The sequence below is a fragment of the Oncorhynchus tshawytscha genome, linkage group LG33 (genome assembly GCF_018296145.1).
Source record: "Oncorhynchus tshawytscha isolate Ot180627B linkage group LG33, Otsh_v2.0, whole genome shotgun sequence".
Lineage (NCBI taxonomy): Eukaryota > Metazoa > Chordata > Actinopteri > Salmoniformes > Salmonidae > Oncorhynchus > Oncorhynchus tshawytscha.
This window is the reverse complement of record NC_056461.1, coordinates 46,070,647-46,092,994: the sequence shown is the minus strand read 5'-3', so window position 1 is coordinate 46,092,994 and position 22,348 is coordinate 46,070,647. Positions and strand designations below refer to the sequence as shown.

General features: G+C 43.4%; 1 protein-coding gene across 1 annotated transcript in view; it reads left to right on the top strand.

Moving 5' to 3' along the window:
* The window catches only part of synj1 (synaptojanin 1), a 94,506-nt gene that overhangs the window by 37,237 nt on the left and 34,921 nt on the right, over nt 1–22,348 (top strand). The window contains exons 8-15 of the mRNA XM_042311242.1: nt 3,588–3,684; nt 4,172–4,347; nt 7,119–7,200; nt 7,661–7,813; nt 12,594–12,759; nt 15,043–15,234; nt 21,042–21,126; nt 21,433–21,573. Coding sequence (XP_042167176.1) covers nt 3,588–3,684; nt 4,172–4,347; nt 7,119–7,200; nt 7,661–7,813; nt 12,594–12,759; nt 15,043–15,234; nt 21,042–21,126; nt 21,433–21,573 — 1,092 coding nt within the window. The remainder of the gene's footprint in view (nt 1–3,587; nt 3,685–4,171; nt 4,348–7,118; nt 7,201–7,660; nt 7,814–12,593; nt 12,760–15,042; nt 15,235–21,041; nt 21,127–21,432; nt 21,574–22,348) is intronic.

Sequence of the window (22,348 nt, the reverse complement as noted above, 5' to 3'; positions counted from 1 at the left end):
TCTGTTTCCTTCAGTCTTGTTAGCTCCGTAAACCTCACAGTAGTGAGAGGAGATGAGAGGAGACACCCCCCCTTCCCTCTGGATGGTGAGCTTTATACTGAAGCAGTTGGTTGAAAGGAAAGTTCTGGGCCACCAGATAAGACTGGACACTGTGTGCATCCTGAATGGCATCTTGTTATCCTTCTATAGTGCACTACTCTGGACCAGAGTCATATTGGGGATAGTGCACTACTCTGGACCAGAGTCATATTGGGGATAGTGCACTACTCTGGACCAGAGTCATATTGGGGATAGTGCACTACTCTGGACCAGAGTCATATTGGGGATAGGGCACTACTCTGGACCAGAGTCATATTGGGGATAGTGCACTACTCTGGACCAGAGTCATATTGGGGATAGTGCACTACTTTGGACCAGAGTCATATTGGGGATAGTGCACTACTTTGGACAAGAGTCATATTGGGGATAGTGCACTATGGACCAGAGTCATATTGGGGATAGTGCACTACTCTGGACCAGAGTCATATTGGGGATAGGGCACTACTCTGGACCAGAGTCATATTGGGGATAGTGCACTATGGACCAGAGTCATATTGGGGATAGTGCACTACTCTGGACCAGAGTCATATTGGGGATAGTGCACTACTCTGGACCAGAGTCATATTGGGGATAGGGCACTACTCTGGACCAGAGTCATATTGGGGATAGTGCACTATGGACCAGAGTCATATTGGGGATAGTGCACTACTCTGGACCAGAGTCATATTGGGGATAGTGCACTACTCTGGACCAGAGTCATATTGGGGATAGTGCACTACTCTGGACCAGAGTCATATTGGGGATAGTGCACTACTCTGGACCAGAGTCATATTGGGGATAGTGCACTACTTTGGACAAGAGTCATATTGGGGATAGTGCACTATGGACCAGAGTCATATTGGGGATAGTGCACTACTCTGGACCAGAGTCATATTGGGGATAGTGCACTACTCTGGACCAGAGTCATATTGGGGATAGTGCACTATGGACCAGAGTCATATTGGGGATAGTGCACTACTCTGGACCAGAGTCATATTGGGGATAGTGCACTACTCTGGACCAGAGTCATATTGGGGATAGGGCACTACTCTGGACCAGAGTCATATTGGGGATAGTGCACTATGGACCAGAGTCATATTGGGGATAGTGCACTACTCTGGACCAGAGTCATATTGGGGATAGTGCACTACTCTGGACCAGAGTCATATTGGGGATAGTGCACTACTCTGGACCAGAGTCATATTGGGGATAGGGCACTACAGAGGGAATAGGGTGTCTGTCTACTTCTAGTAGGTCACACAGAGAGAGAGAGAGATATTAAACTCTAGTCTTGTTGACATTAGCAAGGCTGCAGTAGGATCTAAATGCTACTCTACTGAACAGAAATATAAATGTGTAACATGTTAAGTGTTTGGGCCCATGTTTCATGAGCTGAAATAAAAGATCCCAGAAATTTTCCAAATGTACCAAAAACGTATTGCTCTCAAATGTTGTGCATACATTTGTTTACATCCCTGTTCATGAGTATTTCTCATTTTCCAAGGTAATCCATCCACCTGACAGGTGTGGCATATCAAAAAAAAGCTGATAAAACAGCATGATCATTACACAGGTGCACCTTGTGCTGGGGACAATAAAAGGCCACTCTAAAATGTGAAGTTTTGTCACACAAAGCAAAGCCACAGATGTCTCAAGTTGAGGGAGCGTTCAGTTGGCGTGCTGACTGCAGGAATGTCCACCAGAGCTGTTGCCAGTTAATTGAATGTTCATTTCTCTACCATAATCCGCCTCCAACGTTGTTTTAGATAATTTGTCAGTACATTCAACCGGCCTCACAACCACAGACCACGCGTAACCACACCAGCCCAGGACCTCCACATCCAGCTTCTTCACCTGTGGGATCATCTGAGACCAGCTACCCAGACAGCTGATGAAACTGTGGGTTTTGTATAAATGAAGAATTTCTGCACAAACTGTCAGAAATCGTCTCAGGGAAGCTCACCTGCGTGCTCGTCGTCCTCACCAGGGAAGTTCACCTGCGTGTTCGTCGTCTTCACCAGGGAAGCTCACCTGTGTGCTCGTCGTCCTCACCAGGGAAGCTCACCTGCGTTCTCGTCCTTCTCACCAGGGAAGCTCACCTGCGTGCTCGTCCTTCTCACCAGGGAAGCTCACCTGCGTGCTCGTTGTCCTCACCAGGAAGCTCACCTGCGTGCTCGTTGTCCTCACCAGGGAAGCTCACCTGCGTGCTCGTCGTCCTCACCAGGGAAGCTCACCTGCGTGCTCGTCGTCCTCACCAGGGAAGCTCACCTGCGTGCTCGTCGTCCTCACCAGGGAAGCTCACCTGCGTGCTCGTCGTTCTCACCAGGAAGCTCACCTGCGTGCTCGTTATCCTCACCAGGGAAGCTCACCTGCGTGCTCGTTGTCCTCACCAGGGAAGCTCACCTGCGTGCTCGTCGTCCTCACCAGGGAAGCTCACCTGCGTGCTCGTCGTCCTCACCAGGGAAGCTCACCTGACTGCAGTTTCACGTTGTAACTGACTTCAGTGGGGAAAATGCTACTTTCGACGGAGAAGTGTGCTCTTCACGGATTCCAACTGTACCGGGCAGGTGGCAGACTGTGTATAGGGTCGTGTGGGGGAGCGGTACCCTGCTCTGGGGTTATGGTATGGGCAGGCATAAGCTACGGACAACGAAAACATTGTGATATAGAGTGATATCTCACCTGTGTATGTGACTGTGTTCCAGAGTGATATCTCACCTGTGTATGTGACTGTGTTCCAGAGTGATATCTCACCTGTGTATGTGACTGTGTTCCAGAGTGATATCTCACCTGTGTTCCAGAGTGATATCTCACCTGTGTTCCAGAGTAATATCTCACCTGTGTATGTGACTGTGTTCCAGAGTAATATCTCACCTGTGTATGTGACTGTGTTCCAGAGTAATATCTCACCTGTGTTCCAGAGTGATATCTCACCTGTGTTCCAGAGTGATATCTCACCTGTGTATGTGACTGTGTTCCAGAGTAATATCTCACCTGTGTATGTGACTGTGTTCCAGAGTGATATCTCACCTGTGTTCCAGAGTAATATCTCACCTGTGTATGTGACTGTGTTCCAGAGTAATATCTCACCTGTGTTCCAGAGTGATATCTCACCTGTGTTCCAGAGTGATATCTCACCTGTGTATGTGACTGTGTTCCAGAGTGATATCTCACCTGTGTATGTGACTGTGTTCCAGAGTGATATCTCACCTGTGTATGTGACTGTGTTCCAGAGTGATATCTCACCTGTGTATGTGACTGTGTTCCAGAGTGATATCTCACCTGTGTATGTGACTGTGTTCCAGAGTGATATCTCACCTGTGTATGTGACTGTGTTCCAGAGTGATATCTCACCTGTGTATGTGACTGTGTTCCAGAGTAATATCTCACCTGTGTTCCAGAGTAATATCTCACCTGTGTATGTGACTGTGTTCCAGAGTGATATCTCACCTGTGTATGTGACTGTGTTCCAGAGTGATATCTCACCTGTGTATGTGACTGTGTTCCAGGCACTTTAGTGCTCTGAGGAGGCTGTATGGGAAACAGGTGATCATCAACCTGCTAGGCATGAAGGAGGGAGAACACATGCTCAGCAAAGCATTCCAGGTACATAACCATTCCTATAAACCTTAAAGCTGAACTCCTCCTATAACCCTTAACCCCTACAACCCTTAACCCCGAACTCCTCCTATAACCCTTAACCCCTATAACCCTTAACCCCGAACTCCTCCTATAACCCTTAACCCCTACCTCCCCCTATAACCCTTAACCCCTACCTCCCCTATAACCCTTAACCCCGAACTCCTCCTATAACCCTTAACCCCAAACTCCTTCTGACCCTAACCTGTTCAGCATGAAGTAGGGAGAACACATGCTCAACAAAGCACTCCAGATACATCTAGCCTTACTATAACCCCAACCCCAATCAACAAAGCACTCCAGATACATCTAACCTTACTATAACCCCAACCCCAATCAACAAAGCACTCCAGATACATCTAACCTTACATTCTCCAAGGTTCATGTACCTGGAGCAGATTTCAGTTTTTTTTTTTTGTACCTCTTAAATGTGAACGTCCCCCCCCCCTGTCAGAGTCACCTGAAGGCGTCCGAACACGCCGGAGCTGTGAAGATGATTAACTTCGACTACCATCAGATGGTGAAAGGCGGCAAAGCTGACAAACTCCACAGTGTCCTCAAACCTCAGCTCAACAAGTTTCTGGATGCCTGTAGCTTCTTCTGCTACTCTGGAGAGAAGGGGGTTACCAAGTGAGACCACACACACACACACACCCCCCATGCACACACCCCATACACACACCCCATACACACGCGCACACACACACACACACACACACGCCCCATACACATGCGCACACACACACGCCCCATACACACGCGCACACACACACACACACACACACACACACACCCCATACACACGTGCACACACACACACCCCCATACACACGCGCACACACACGCCCCATACACACGCGCACACACACGCCCCAACACACACACACACAAGCCCCATACACACGCGCGCACACACACACACACACACACGCCCCATACACACGCGCGAACACACACACACACACACACACACCCCATACACACACGCACACACACACACACACACGCCCCCCATACACACACACACACACACACACACGCCCCATACACACGCGCACACACACACACACACACACACGCCCCAAACACACGCACACACACACACACACACACACACACACGCCCCATACACACACACACACACACACGCCCCATACACACGCGCACACACACACACACACACACACACACACACACACGCTCCATACACACGCGCACACACACACACACACACACACAACGCCCCATACACACGTTTGCACACACACACACACACACACACACACACACACGCCCCGTGCACACACACACACACACACACACACACACGCCCCATACACACACACACACACACACCCCCCATACACACGCGCACACACACACACACACACACACGCCCCATACACACGCGCACACACACACACACACCCACCCCATACACACACACGCTAGCAACAAATGCCGAATCTATACATCCAAGTATAACTGACCAGGTTATGAAAGACAATCGTTGTAATTTAGAATTCTGTAAAATGAGTGTGGAAAAGGTGATTGTTGTTGTTTGTTTTGTCTTATCAATAAGGACAAACCCCCTAGAACCGACAACTTGAATGGAAAATGATTTGAAGATGGTAGAAGGTTATATTGCCACTCCTATTTGCAATCTCTTCAATCTCAGCCTATAGGAAATTGTGTGCCCTTTACCGGTTCAACCAGCTGACCAATCAGCCTGCTGCTGACCCTTAGTAAACTTTAGAATATTTTATTTTTTTACAATAAACAAATGAACTGACTTTCAGCACGCTTACAAGGGAAGGGCACTCCGCACGTAGAGCAACTAACACAAATGACTTGATGATTGGCTGAAAATAACTGTTAAGAACATTGTGGTAGCTGTTTTTTTTTGTTGGCGTAACTCCGGGTAGAGTTTGGCCTACCTCCGGGTAGAGTTTGGCGTAACTCCGGGTAGAGTTTGGCGTACCTCCGGGTAGAGTTTGGCGTAACTCCGGGTAGAGTTTGGCGTACCTCCGGGTAGAGTTTGGCGTAACTCCGGTAGAGTTTGGCGTAACTCCGGGTAGAGTTTGGCGTAACTCCGGGTAGAGTTTGGCGTAACTCCGGGTAGAGTTTGGCGTAACTCCGGGTAGAGTTTGGCGTAACTCCGGGTAGAGTTTGGCGTAACTCCGGGTAGAGTTTGGCGTACCTCCGGGTAGAGTTTGGCGTAACTCCGGGTAGAGTTTGGCGTAACTCCGAGTAGAGTTACGGGTAGAGTATCACAAAGAGAGACATATGCAAATTACAGTATGCCCAGAACAGAGCAGCACGGCTAGCCTTTAATATACACCGAGAACTAGCATCAATGGCATGCATGTCCATCTCTCCTCTACGCTCTAACCACTACGCTACCTGCCTCCTCTACACTCTAACCACTAGGCTACCTGCCACCTCTACACTCTAACCACTAGGCTACCTGCCACCTCTACACTCTAACCACTAGGCTACCTGCCACCTCTACACTCTAACCACTAGGCTACCTGCCGCCTCTACACTCTAACCACTAGGCTACATGGAGAACTAGCATCAATGACAAGCATGTCCATCTCTCCTGGCTCAAAGTAGAGGATAGATTGACTTCGTCACTACTTGTCTTTGTGAACGGTATTGACATGTTGAAAGCACTGAGCTGTCTGTTCATACGACTAGCACACACCCATTCATACCCCCACAAGACATGCCACCAGAGCTCACAGTCTCCATGTCCAGCCTTCCACATCAGGTCACTAAAGCATCAGGTCACTAAAGCGTCAAGTCACTAAAGCGAGAAGATTTAAAAAAATAAATATGTATTACACAACACCTCACAACACGGACTGTGAAGAGCCACACACATTCTAACACGCAGTCTACACACACACACACACACACAAACACACACACATTGTAATTCTATGGTATTGTGGATTTTATATTGTAATAATGTCTTGCATAATGTTATGGGTTATTGATGATGTAAACCCTGTTTGGACCTTAAGAAGAGTTGCCTTGGCAATAGCTAATGGGGAAGGGTTGCCTTGGCAATAGCTAATGGGGAAGGGTTGCCTTGGCAATAGCTAATGGGGAAGGGTTGCCTTGGCAGCAGCTAATGGGGAAGGGTTGCCTTGGCAGCAGCTAATGGGGAAGGGTTGCCTTGGCAGCAGCTAATGGGGAAGGGTTGCCTTGGCAGCAGCTAATGGATCCTAATAAATCCTCAACCCTCTTCCCCTCTTCCTCCTCCCCTCTTCCTCCTCCCCTCTTCCTCCTCCCCTCTTCCTCCTCCCCTCCTCCTCCCCTTCTCCTCTCCTCCCCTTCTCCTCTCCTCCCCTTCTCCTCCCTCTCCTCCTCCTCTCCTTCTCCTCCTCTCCCAGGTCTCAGAGTGGTACACTCAGGACCAACTGTCTAGACTGTCTAGACAGAACCAACAGTGTCCAGGCCTACTTCGCTTTGGAGGTGAGACACACACATTCAGTCTCACACATGGACTTTAAGTTAATGGATCTTTATTTTAAGAAGCTCCTCTGTGACATGAATGTGTAGCTGGCAAAGCATGACTCATATTCGAGGAATCTCCTACCCTGACTCTCTACCCTCTCTCCATCCCTCCTCTCATCCCTCTCTCCTCCTCCCTCTCCTCCTCCTCCCTCATCCCTCTCTTCCTCCCTTCCTCTCCTCCCTCTCCCTCTCCTCCTCCTCCCTTCCTCTCCTCCTCCCTTCCCTTCCTCTCCTCCCTCTCTCCCCTCCTCCTCCTCCTCCTCCTCCTCCTCCTCTCCTCTCCTCCTCCTCCTCCCTCTCCTCCTCCTCCCTTCCTCTCCTCTCCTCCTCCCTCTCCTCCTCCCTCTCTCCTCCCTCCCTCCCTCCCCCTCCCTCTCTCCTCCCTTCCTCTCCTTCTCCCTCTCCTCTCCTCCCCTAGATGTTACCTAAACAGCTAGAGGACATGGGTCTGACAGAGAAGCCCCAGCTGGTAGCCAGGTTTCAGGAAGTGTTCAGGTCCATGTGGACGGTTAATGGAGACTCTGTCAGCAAGATCTACGCTGGGACTGGAGCCCTGGATGGAAAGGCTAAGGTAGAAGAATACACACAGACAGACAGACACACAGACACACAGACAGACAGACAGACAGACAGACAGACAGACAGACAGACAGACAGACAGACAGACAGACAGACAGACAGACACACAGACAGACAGACAGACAGACAGACAGACAGACAGACACACACAGACTGACCGACTGACAGAGACATCTATCTATCTATTCTGGGACTAGAGCCCTGGACAGAAAGTCTAAGGTAAAAGAACACTAACACCATGTAGACTAGATGTGTGTGCTCTGTTAACTCCTGTATGTGTGTGTGCTATATCTTCCCCCTTTTTGCTGTCCTCTGGACCTCTCCACCTGTTGGGTAAGTTGACGATCCTGTCACTGTCCTGCCTTTCACCTGTATTACCCTGTTCCTGTCTGGATGTGGTGGTGGTTCCTCATTAAGGGGGGTTTGTCTGTGTGTCTTCTGTCAAATCAAATGTTACTCGTTCCACAAATGTTTGAGTTTCTAGCTCCAACAGTGCAGTAATATCTAGATAAATGCTTGTGTTTCTAGCTCCAACAGTGCAGTAATATCTAGATAAATGCTTGTGTTTCTAGCTCCAACAGTGCAGTAATATCTAGATAAATTGTGTTTCTAGCTCCAACAGTGCAGTAATATCTAGATAAATGCTTGTGTTTCTAGCTCCAACAGTGCAGTGTTATCTAGATAAATGCTTGTGTTTCTAGCTCCAACAGTGCAGTGTTATCTAGATAAATGCTTGTGTTTCTAGCTCCAACAGTGCAGTAATATCTAGATAAATTGTGTTTCTAGCTCCAACAGTGCAGTAATATCTAGATAAATGCTTGTGTTTCTAGCTCCAACAGTGCAGTAATATCTAGATAAATGCTTGTGTTTGTAGCTCCAACAGTGCAGTAATATCTAGATAAATGCTTGTGTTTCTAGCTCCAACAGTGCAGTAATATCTAGATAAATGCTTGTGTTTCTAGCTCCAACAGTGCAGTAATACCTAATGCTTGTGTTTCTAGCTCCAACAGTGCAGTGTTATCTAGATAAATGCTTGTGTTTCTAGCTCCAACAGTGCAGTGTTATCTAGATAAATGCTTGTGTTTCTAGCTCCAACAGTGCAGTGTTATCTAGATAAATGCTTGTGTTCCTAGCTCCAACAGTGCAGTAATATCTAGATACATTGTGTTTCTAGCTCCAACAGTGCAGTAATATCTAGATAAATGCTTGTGTTTCTAGCTCCAACAGTGCAGTAATACCTAATGATTGTGTTTCTAGCTCCAACAGTGCAGTAATATCTAGATAAATGCTTATGTTTCTAGCCGGCTAGTAACAGTGACTAAGTTCAGGGCAGGGTACTGGGTGGAGGCTGGCTTGTAACAGTGACTAAGTTCAGGGCAGGGTACCGGGTGGAGGCTGGCTTGTAACAGTGACTAAGTTCAGGGCAGGGTACCGGGTGGAGGCTGGCTAGTAACAGTGACTAAGTTCAGGGCAGGGTACTGGGTGGAGGCTGGCTAGTAACAGTGACTAAGTTCAGGGCAGTGTACTGGGTGGAGGCTGGCTTGTAACAGTGACTAAGTTCAGGGCAGGGTACCGGGTGGAGGCTGGCTTGTAACAGTGACTAAGTTCAGGGCAGGGTACCGGGTGGAGGCTGGCTAGTAACAGTGACTAAGTTCAGGGCAGGGTACTGGGCGGAGGCCGGCTAGTAACAGTGACTAAGTTCAGGGCAGGGTACTGGGCGGAGGCCGGCTAGTAACAGTGACTAAGTTCAGGGCAGGGTACTGGGCGGAGGCCGGCTAGTAACAGTGACTAAGTTCAGGGCAGGGTACTGGGCGGAGGCCGGCTAGTAACAGTGACTAAGTTCAGGGCAGGGTACCGGGTGGAGGCTGGCTAGTAACAGTGACTAAGTTCAGGGCAGGGTACTGGGTGGAGCTGGCTAGTAACAGTGACTAAGTTCAGGGCAGGGTACCGGGTGGAGGCTGGCTAGTAACAGTGACTAAGTTCAGGGCAGGGTACCGGGTGGAGGCTGGCTAGTAACAGTGACTAAGTTCAGGGCAGGGTACTGGGTATATAATGTAATATAATGTAATATAACACTATGTAATATAATGTAATATAATGTAATATAACACTATGTAATATAATGTAATATAATGTAATATAACACTATGTAATATAATGTAATATAATGTAATATAACACTATGTAATATAATGTAATATAACACCATGTAATATAATGTAATATAATATAATATAACACTATGTAATATAATATAATATAATATAACACCATGTAATATAATGTAATATAATATAACACCATGTAATATAATGTAATATAACACCATGTAATATAATGTAATATAATGTAATATAATGTAATATAACACTATGTAATATAATGTAATATAACACCATGTAATATAATGTAATATAATGTAATATAACACTATGTAATATAATGTAATATAACACTATGTAATATAATGTAATATAACACCATGTAATATAATGTAATATAATGTAATATAACACCATGTAATATAATGTAATATAATGTAATATAACAACATGTAATATAATGTAATATAACACCATGTAATATAATGTAATATAATGTAATATAACACCATGTAATATAATGTAATATAATGTAATATAACACCATGTAATATAATGTAATATAATGTAATATAACACCATGTAATATAATGTAATATAATGTAATATAATGTAATATAACACCATGTAATATAATGTAATATAACACCATGTAATATAATGTAATATAATGTAATATAATGTAATATAACACCATGTAATATAATGTAATATAACACAATGTAATATAATGTAATATAATATAACACCATGTAATATAATGTAATATAACACCATGTAATATAATGTAATATAATATAATGTAATATAACACCATGTAGTATAATGTAATATAATGTAATATAACACCATGTAATATAATGTAATATAATGTAATATAACACCATGTAATATAATGTAATATAATGTAATATAACACCATGTAATATAATGTAATATAATGTAATATAACACCATGTAATATAATGTAATATAATGTAATATAACACCATGTAATATAATGTAATATAACACCATGTAATATAATGTAATATAACACCATGTAATATAATGTAATATAATGTAATATAACACCATGTAATATAATGTAATATAATGTAATATAACACCATGTAATATCACTGAAAACAAATTTGAAAATGCAGAAAATTAAAATAACTTTTTTTTCCTAATTTGCTTCTCTCCGGTGGGTCTTATTTCTACGTGGTAAATGGATTGCGCGAGTAGCAGGAAGCTAGCGTACCCATAGACTTCTAGTCATTTCGCTAACGCTAGTTAGCATTGGTTCGCGAAACTACCTCTATTTTCATACTGCACGCAGAAACATACAAAGGATGGTCTCCGCGAGATCATCTGATTCTGGGTTATAGAGAAGGAAAGAAGGCTTAATTAAGTATGGGCTGCCCAACCCTCTTCCTGAGTGTTGGGTTGAAAACCTACAGGACAGTAGATCTCCAGGAAGAGGGTTGGACTGTAAAACCTACAGGACAGTAGATCACCAGGAAGAGGGTTGGACTGTAAAACCTACAGGACAGTAGATCTCCAGGAAGAGGGTTGGACTGTAAAACCTACAGGACAGTAGATCTCCAGGAAGAGGGTTGGACTGTAAAACCTACAGGACAGTAGATCTCCAGGAAGAGGGTTGGACTGTAAAACCTACAGGACAGTAGATCTCCAGGAAGAGGGTTGGACTGTAAAACCTACAGGACAGTAGATCTCCAGGAAGAGGGTTGGACTGTAAAACCTACAGGACAGTAGATCTCCAGGAAGAGGGTTGGACTGTAAAACCTACAGGACAATAGATCTCCAGGAAGAGGGTTGGACTGTAAAACCTACAGGACAGTAGATCTCCAGGAAGAGGGTTGGACTGTAAAACCTACAGGACAGTAGATCTCCAGGAAGAGGGTTGGACTGTAAACCTACAGGACAGTAGATCTCCAGGAAGAGGGTTGGACTGTAAAACCTACAGGACAGTAGATCTCCAGGAAGAGGGTTGGACTGTAAAACCTACAGGACAGTAGATCTCCAGGAAGAGGGTTGGACTGTAAAACCTACAGGACAGTAGATCTCCAGGAAGAGGATTAGGCAGCCCTGCTTTAAGTGAATTACCAGTGGTTGTCACATTATTATATGGTGGTAAATGACCAATCATCACCATGTAAAAGACCATGTGATCATGATTACTGGGAGGAGTCCTTTGGATAAAGAAAATGAATGTATGAATCTATGTGTGTATTTGTGGCATTAAGGTCCTGTCATTCCCGCGGACTTGTGATCTCTCCTGATTTACCGACATAAACCAATCTGGGATATTTTCTTTGCCCTTCATTCTATATGTTCTGTATTCTCCTTTTTCCTGGTGATGATCCAAGATGGTGGGTGAAGTTGTGTAGTATCTGTGTCTGTGTCAGTGAAGTGTCTGTACAGTGAAGTACTCATCTCGCTTCTCCTCTCTCTTTCTCTCTTTCTCTCTCTCGCTCTCTTTCTCTCGCTCTCTTTCTCTCGCTCTCTTTCTCTCTCTCTTTCTCTCTCTCTTTCTCTGTCTCTCTCGTCTCGCTGTCTCTCTCTCTCGCTCTCTTCTCTCTCTCTCTTGTCTCTCTGTCTCTCTCTCTCTCTCTCTCTCTGTCTCTCTCTCTGTCTCTCTCTCTCTCTGTCTTTCTGTCTGTCCAGGGGGGTAAGTTGAAGGACGGTGCTCGCTCTGTGACCAGAACCATCCAGAATAACTTCTTTGACAGTTCAAAGCAGGAGGCCATTGACATCCTCCGACTGGGCTCAACACTGAACAGTGACCTGGCAGACAAGGCCCGGGCCCTGCTCACCACCTCCAGTCTTTACGGTAATACCACACACTGCTCACCACCTCCAGTCTTTACGGTAATACCACACACTGCTCACCACCTCCAGTCTTTACGGTAATACCACACACTGCTCATCACCTCCAGTCTTTACGGTAATACCACACACTGCTCATCACTTCCAGTCTTTACGGTAATACCACACACTGCTCACCACCTCCAGTCTTTACGGTAATACCACACACTGCTCACCACCTCCAGTCTTTACGGTAATACCACACACTGCTCACCACCTCCAGTCTTTACGGTAATACCACACACTGCTCACCACTTCCAGTCTTTACGGTAATACCACACACTGCTCACCACCTCCAGTCTTTACGGTAATACCACACACTGCTCATCACCTCCAGTCTTTACGGTAATACCACACACTGCTCATCACCCCCAGTCTTTACAGTAATACCACACACTGCTCACCACCTCCAGTCTTTACGGTAATACCACACACTGCTCATCACCCCCAGTCTTTACGGTAATACAGGAACATCCCAATGAGACCCACATAATGGGGATGAAAGGGGTTTCCTCTATCTAGCTTGTGTAACTCCTAGGCTGCATCCAAAATGGCACCCTATTTCCTCCATAGTGCACTACTTTCAACCAGAGCCTATAGATTGGTAGTGCACTATGTAAGGAATAGGGTGCCATTTTGAATGCAACCCCTAGCTAGCGGTGTAATCTTCCTGAGACGGCCCTCTCTGTCGAGGGACAGATTAAACCTGTGTCACTCTGCTGCTGCTGTGAAGACTGGTCGTCTGGTCTGATAACACACACAGTGACTCTAATGCTGTTATCTGTTTAACCGTTACTTAACCCTCTACATCCATCCCTCTCTCTCTCTCTCCCTCTCTCTCTCTTTTGCCTACTCTCACGCTAGTCACTGAGCCTATCTTACAATCAGGTACAGTAGAACGAGACAGGTGTGTGTGTGTGTGTGTGTGTGTGTGTGTGTGTGTGTGTGTGTGTGTGTGCATAATTGGATGTCTGGTCTGATGAACATCCTGTGTTTATAGTTGTAATTCCTTCGTGTATTTCTTCACGGTACATCGTTTCAGTAGTGTTGTGTTCCTCGTGATCCCCTGTGCTTGTGTTGAACCCCCAGATTACGTCACGTCTTTATTTATGGACTCAATTTCAGGAAGTGTACACTTCAGGAAGTGTCCACTGAAATTCTCATTCAAATTGTCTTCATAGCCTTTCAATGAGGAGGAAAAAAATTTGAATTTGGTTTACTTTCTGAATTGAAATGGAATTGAAACCCCAACCCTGTTCACCAAGCCATGAATGTATTAGGTAATGTTTCATTTTACAGCCCCATGTGCTACTCACCCTGGGTAAGTCGTACTGTCTGCCTGGTACGAACTTCAAATCATTTTGCTACCGTGATTTCGACATTTAATTTCTCAGTAAAAGCCTGGGATATAAATGGACTGTGGAATAAAGCATAACCAAGACTTATTTATTCTCCTGTCCAAGTTCCTGACATTCTTTTCTCATATTTATTCACCTGTCCCAGTTCCTGACTTTCTTTTTCATATTTATTCACCTGTCCCAGTTCCTGACATTCTTTTCTCATATTTATTTACCTGTCCCAGTTCCTGACATTCTTTTTCATATTTAAACACCTGTCCCAGGTCCTGACATTCTTTTCTCATAATTATTTACCTGTCCCAGTTCCTGACATTCTTTTTCATATTCACGCACCTGTCCCAGTTCCTGACATGCTTTTCTCATATTTATTCACCTGTCCCAGTTCCTGACATTCTTTTCTCATATTCATGCACCTGTCCCAGTTCCTGACATGCTTTTCTCATATTTATTCACCTGTCCCAGTTCCTGACATTCTTTTTATTTATAGACCTTCTTGTGTACTCTTTTTTTCAATCTTCTGAACTCTTCCAATGGTCTCTCTGTCTCTGTGTCTCTCTGTCTCTGTGTCTCTCTGTCTCTGTGTCTCTCTGTCTCTGTGTCTCTCTGTCTCTGTGTCTCTCTCTCTCTGTGTCTCTCTGTCTCTGTGTCTCTCTCTCTCTGTGTCTCTGTGTCTCTCTGTCTCTGTGTCTCTCTGTCTCTCTCTCTCTGTCTCTCTCTCTCTCTGTGTCTCTGTCTCTGTGTCTCTCTCTGTGTCTCTCTCTCTCTGTGTCTCTGTCTCTCTGTCTCTGTGTCTCTCTGTCTCTGTGTCTCTCTGTCTCTGTGTCTCTCTGTCTCTCTCTCTTCCTCCATCACCTTCCTCTTCCTCTCTAACACCGTCTCCTCTCCCCCAGCCTCTCCCAGAGTTCTACTGGGAATGTGTCAGAACCACCAGAAATACACCCGTCCCAAACAGATCAGGGTGTCAGTGGGTACGTGGAACGTCAACGGAGGAAAACAGTTCCGCAGCATCGCCTTCCGCAACCAGACCCTCAACGATTGGCTGCTGGACGCTCCGATGAAGGCCGGGCTCCCAGACTTCCAGGGTGAGGAACTTTCAGTTGAAGGAGAAGATGGGTTTTGTTCACCTAAAATTGGTTGTTTAGGACTTTGTTTTCTAGGTTGTGTCCCTCAACTAGTTCACCCTGATTCATCTAGTCATGGGGTTGAGGATGATGTTCACCCTGATTCATCTAGTCATGGGGTTGAGGATGAGGAGTTGTTCACCTGATTCTTCTCGTCATGGGGTTGAGGATGAGGAGTTGTTCACCCTGATTCATCTCGTCATGGGGTTGAGGATGAGGAGTTGTTCACCCTGATTCATCTCGTCATGGGGTTGAGGATGAGGAGTTGTTCACCCTGATTCATCTCATCATGGGGTTGAGGATGAGGAGTTGTTCACCCTGATTCATCTAGTCATGGGGTTGAGGATGAGGAGTTGTTCACCCTGATTCATCTAGTCATGGGGTTGAGGATGAGGAGTTGTTCACCCTGATTCATCTAGTCATGGGGTTGAGGATGAGGAGTTGTTCACCCTGATTCATCTAGTCATGGGGATGAGGAGTTGTTCACCCTGATTCATCTAGTCATGGGGTTGAGGATGAGGAGTTGTTCACCCTGATTAATCTAGTCATGGGGTTGAGGATGAGGATGTTGTTCACCCTGATTCATCTTGTCATGGGGTTGAGGTTGAGGATGTTGTTCACCCTGATTCACCTTAGTCATGGGGTTGAGGAGTTGTTCACCTGATTCATCTAGTCATGGGTTTGAGGAGTTGTTCACCCTGATTCATCTAGTCATGGGGTTGAGGATGAGGAGTTGTTCACCCTGATTCATCTAGTCATGGGGTTGAGGATGAGGAGTTGACAAGTTACAATCAGGGGTGCCTGTTCTGGAATAGGTCAGATACATGGAACAGCTGGGGGTCCCTGAGGAGAGGTTAATAACCTCAGGTTTAGGCTGTGTCTTTGGTTATTCCTGGATTAGGGGCCAGTACTCTAGTGTGCATGATGTATACATCAGTCTATCCTGTTAGAGCCTGTTCATTAGTATAGAACTGTTAGATAGAGCCTGTTCATTAGTATAGAACTATTAGATAGAGCCTGTTCATTAGTATAGAACTATTAGATAGAGCCTGTTCATTAGTATAGAACTGTTAGATAGAGCCTGTTCATTAGTATAGAACTATTAGATAGAGCCTGTTCATTAGTATAGAACTGTTAGATAGAGCCTGTTCATTAGTATAGAACTATTAGATAGAGCCTGTTCATTAGTATAGAACTATTAGATAGAGCCTGTTCATTAGTATAGAACAGTCAGATAGAGCCTGTTCATTAGTATAGAACTGTTAGACAGAGCCTGTTCATTAGTATAGAACTATTAGATAGAGCCTGTTCATTAGTATAGAACTGAATATTAGATAGAGCCTGTTCATTAGTATAGAACTATTAGATAGAGCCTGTTCATTAGTATAGAACTATTAGATAGAGCCTGTTCATTAGTATAGAACTGTTAGATAGAGCCTGTTCATTAGTATAGAACTGAATATTAGATAGAGCCTGTTCATTAGTATAGAACTATTAGATAGAGCCTGTTCATTAGTATAGAACTGTTAGATAGAGCCTGTTCATTAGTATAGAACTATTAGATAGAGCCTGTTCATTAGTATAGAACTATTAGATAGAGCCTGTTCATTAGTATAGAACTATTAGATAGAGCCTGTTCATTAGTATAGAACTGAATATTAGATAGAGCCTGTTCAGATAGAACTATTAGATAGAGCCTGTTCATTAGTATAGAACAGTCAGATAGAGCCTGTTCATTAGTATAGAACTATTAGATAGAGCCTGTTCATTAGTATAGAACTATTAGATAGAGCCTGTTCATTAGTATAGAACTGAATATTAGATAGAGCCTGTTCATTAGTATAGAACTATTAGATAGAGCCTGTTCATTAGTATAGAACAGTCAGATAGAGCCTGTTCATTAGTATAGAACTATTAGATAGAGCCTGTTCATTAGTATAGAACTGTTAGATAGAGCCTGTTCATTAGTATAGAACTGAATATTAGATAGAGCCTGTTCATTAGTATAGAACTATTAGATAGAGCCTGTTCATTAGTATAGAACAGTGAGCCTGTTCATTAGTATAGAACTATTAGATAGAGCCTGTTCATTAGTATAGAACTGTTAGATAGAGCCTGTTCATTAGTATAGAACTGTTAGATAGAGCCTGTTCATTAGTATAGAACTGTTAGATAGAGCCTGTTCATTAGTATAGAACTGTTAGATAGAGCCTGTTCATTAGTATAGAACTGTTAGATAGAGCCTGTTCATTAGTATAGAACTGTTAGATAGAGCCTGTTCATTAGTATAGAACTGTTAGATAGAGCCTGTTCATTAGTATAGAACTGTTAGATAGAGCCTGTTCATTAGTATAGAACTGTTAGATAGAGCCTGTTCATTAGTATAGAACTGCCTGTTCATTAGTATAGAACTGTTAGATAGAGCCTGTTCATTAGTATAGAACTGTTAGATAGAGCCTGTTCATTAGTATAGAACTGTTAGATAGAGCCTGTTCATTAGTATAGAACTATTAGATAGAGCCTGTTCATTAGTATAGAACTGTTAGATAGAGCCTGTTCATTAGTATAGAACTATTAGATAGAGCCTGTTCATTAGTATAGAACTATTAGATAGAGCCTGTTCATTAGTATAGAACTATTAGATAGAGCCTGTTCATTAGTATAGAACTGTTAGATAGAGCCTGTTCATTAGTATAGAACTATTAGATAGAGCCTGTTCATTAGTATAGAACTATTAGATAGAGCCTGTTCATTAGTATAGAACTATTAGATAGAGCCTGTTCATTAGTATAGAACTGAATATTAGATAGAGCCTGTTCATTAGTATAGAACTATTAGATAGAGCCTGTTCATTAGTATAGAACTAGTTAGATAGAGCCTGTTCATTAGTATAGAACTATTAGATAGAGCCTGTTCATTAGTATAGAACTATTAGATAGAGCCTGTTCATTAGTATAGAACTGAATATTAGATAGAGCCTGTTCATTAGTATAGAACTATTAGATAGAGCCTGTTCATTAGTATAGAACAGTCAGATAGAGCCTGTTCATTAGTATAGAACTATTAGATAGAGCCTGTTCATTAGTATAGAACTGAATATTAGATAGAGCCTGTTCATTAGTATAGAACTATTAGATAGAGCCTGTTCATTAGTATAGAACAGTCAGATAGAGCCTGTTCATTAGTATAGAACTGTCAGATAGAGCCTGTTCATTAGTATAGAACTATTAGATAGAGCCTGTTCATTAGTATAGAACTGTTAGATAGAGCCTGTTCATTAGTATAGAACTGAATATTAGATAGAGCCTGTTCATTAGTATAGAACTATTAGATAGAGCCTGTTCATTAGTATAGAACAGTCAGATAGAGCCTGTTCATTAGTATAGAACTATTAGATAGAGCCTGTTCATTAGTATAGAACTGTTAGATAGAGCCTGTTCATTAGTATAGAACTGTTAGATAGAGCCTGTTCATTAGTATAGAACTGTTAGATAGAGCCTGTTCATTAGTATAGAACTATTAGATAGAGCCTGTTCATTAGTATAGAACTGTTAGATAGAGCCTGTTCATTAGTATAGAACTGTTAGATAGAGCCTGTTCATTAGTATAGAACTGTTAGATAGAGCCTGTTCATTAGTATAGAACTGTTAGATAGAGCCTGTTCATTAGTATAGAACTGTTAGATAGAGCCTGTTCATTAGTATAGAACTGTTAGATAGAGCCTGTTCATTAGTATAGAACTGTTAGATAGAGCCTGTTCATTAGTATAGAACTGTTAGATAGAGCCTGTTCATTAGTATAGAACTGTTAGATAGAGCCTGTTCATTAGTATAGAACTGTTAGATAGAGCCTGTTCATTAGTATAGAACTGTTAGATAGAGCCTGTTCATTAGTATAGAACTGTTAGATTAGATAGAGCCTGTTCATTAGTATAGAACTGAACCTGTTCATTAGTATAGAACTGCCTGTTCATTAGTATAGAACTGTTAGATAGAGCCTGTTCATTAGTATAGAACTGTTAGATAGAGCCTGTTCATTAGTATAGAACTGTTAGATAGAGCCTGTTCATTAGTATAGAACTGTTAACTGTTCAGATAGAGCCTGTTCATTAGTATAGAACTGTTAGATAGAGCCTGTTCATTAGTATAGAACTGTTAGATAGAGCCTGTTCATTAGTATAGAACTGTTAGATAGAGCCTGTTCATTAGTATAGAACTATTAGATAGAGCCTGTTCATTAGAACTATTAGATATTAGTATAGAACTGTTAGATAGAGCCTGTTCATTAGTATAGAACTATTAGATAGAGCCTGTTCATTAGTATAGAACTGTTAGATAGAGCCTGTTCATTAGTATAGAACTGAATATTAGATAGAGCCTGTTCATTAGTATAGAACTATTAGATAGAGCCTGTTCATTAGTATAGAACTATTAGATAGAGCCTGTTCATTAGTATAGAACTATTAGATAGAGCCTGTTCATTAGTATAGAACTGTTAGATAGAGCCTGTTCATTAGTATAGAACTGTTAGATAGAGCCTGTTCATTAGTATAGAACTGTTAGATAGAGCCTGTTCATTAGTATAGAACTGTTAGATAGAGCCTGTTCATTAGTATAGAACTGTTAGATAGAGCCTGTTCATTAGTATAGAACTGTTAGATAGAGCCTGTTCATTAGTATAGAACTATTAGATAGAGCCTGTTCATTAGTATAGAACTATTAGATAGAGCCTGTTCATTAGTATAGAACTGTTAGATAGAGCCTGTTCATTAGTATAGAACTATTAGATAGAGCCTGTTCATTAGTATAGAACTGAATATTAGATAGAGCCTGTTCATTAGTATAGAACTATTAGATAGAGCCTGTTCAGATAGAACAGCCTGTTCATTAGTATAGAACTATTAGATAGAGCCTGTTCATTAGTATAGAACTGAATATTAGATAGAGCCTGTTCATTAGTATAGAACTATTAGATAGAGCCTGTTCATTAGTATAGAACAGTCAGATAGAGCCTGTTCATTAGTATAGAACTATTAGATAGAGCCTGTTCATTAGTATAGAACTGTTAGATAGAGCCTGTTCATTAGTATAGAACTGAATATTAGATAGAGCCTGTTCATTAGTATAGAACTATTAGATAGAGCCTGTTCATTAGTATAGAACAGTCAGATAGAGCCTGTTCATTAGTATAGAACTGTTAGACAGAGCCTGTTCATTAGTATAGAACTATTAGATAGAGCCTGTTCATTAGTATAGAACTGAATATTAGATAGAGCCTGTTCATTAGTATAGAACTATTAGATAGAGCCTGTTCATTAGTATAGAACAGTCAGATAGAGCCTGTTCATTAGTATAGAACTATTAGATAGAGCCTGTTCATTAGTATAGAACTGTTAGATAGAGCCTGTTCATTAGTATAGAACTGCCTGTTCATTAGTATAGAACTGAATTTAGATAGAGCCTGTTCATTAGTATAGAACTGAATATTAGATAGAGCCTGTTCATTAGTATAGAACAGTCAGATAGAGCCTGTTCATTAGTATAGAACTATTAGATAGAGCCTGTTCATTAGTATAGAACTGTTAGATAGAGCCTGTTCATTAGTATAGAACTGTTAGATAGAGCCTGTTCATTAGTATAGAACTATTAGATAGAGCCTGTTCATTAGTATAGAACTGTCAGATAGAGCCTGTTCATTAGTATAGAACTGAATATTAGATAGAGCCTGTTCATTAGTAGCGAACTGAATATTGTCTGTTCTCTCTGCAGACAGTAGAGCCAACCCACCAGATATCTTTGCCATCGGCTTTGAGGAGATGGTGGAGTTGAATGCTGGCAACATCGTCAGTGCCAGGTACACACTCTCTCTCTGTTTCTCTCTCTGTCTCTCTGTTTCTCTCTCTGTCTCTCTGTTTCTCTTTCTTTCTCTCTCTCTCTTTCTCTCTCTGTTTCTCTCTCTCTCTCTGTTTCTCTCTGTCTCTCTGTTTCTCTCTCTGTCTCTCTCTCTCTTTCTCTCTCTCTTTCTCTCTCTCTTTCTCTCTCTCTCTCTGTTTCTCTCTGTCTCTCTGTTTCTCTCTCTCTTTCTCTCTCTCTCTCTCTGTTTCTCTTTCTCTCTCTCTGTCTGTATGTTAACCCTCTCCTTTCCTCTCTCCTTTGTCAGTACGACCAATCAGAAGCTGTGGGCTGCAGAGCTGCAGAAGAACATATCCCGTGATCATAAATACGTCCTGCTGGCATCAGAGCAGCTAGTGGGAGTCTGTCTGTTTGTCTTCATACGCCCTCACCACGCCCCCTACATCAGGTAATCCCTCACTACGCCCCCCTACGTCAGGTAATCCCTCACCACGCCCCTACATCAGGTAATCCCTCACCACGCCCCCTACATCAGGTAATCCCTCACCACGCCCCTACATCAGGTAATCCCTCTCCACGCCCCCTACATCAGGTAATCCTCACCACGCCCCCTACGTCAGGTAATCCCTCACCACGGTCAGGTAATCCCTCACCACGCCCCCTACGTCAGGTAATCCCTCACCACGCCCCCTACGTCAGGTAATCCCTCACCACGCCCCCTACGTCAGGTAATCCCTCACCACGCCCCCTACGTCAGGTAATCCCACACCACGCCCCTACGTCAGGTAATCCCTCACCACGCCCCCTACGTCAGGTAATCCCTCACCACGGTCAGGTAATCCCTCACCACGCCCCCAACATCAGGTAATCCCTCACCACGCCACCTACGTCAGGTAATCCCTCACCACGGTCAGGTAATCCCTCACCACGCCCCCAATGTCAGGTAATCCCTCACCACGGTCAGGTAATCCCTCACCATGCCCCCTACATCAGGTAATCCCTCACCACGCCCCCAACGTCAGGTAATCCCTCACCACGCCCCCTACGTCAGGTAATCCCTCACCACGGTCAGGTAATCCCTCACCACGCCCCCAACGTCAGGTAATCCTCACCACGCCCCCTACGTCAGGTAATCCCTCACCACAGTCAGGTAATCCCTCACCACGCCCCCAACGTCAGGTAATCCCTCACCACGGTCAGGTAATCCCTCACCACGCCCCCAA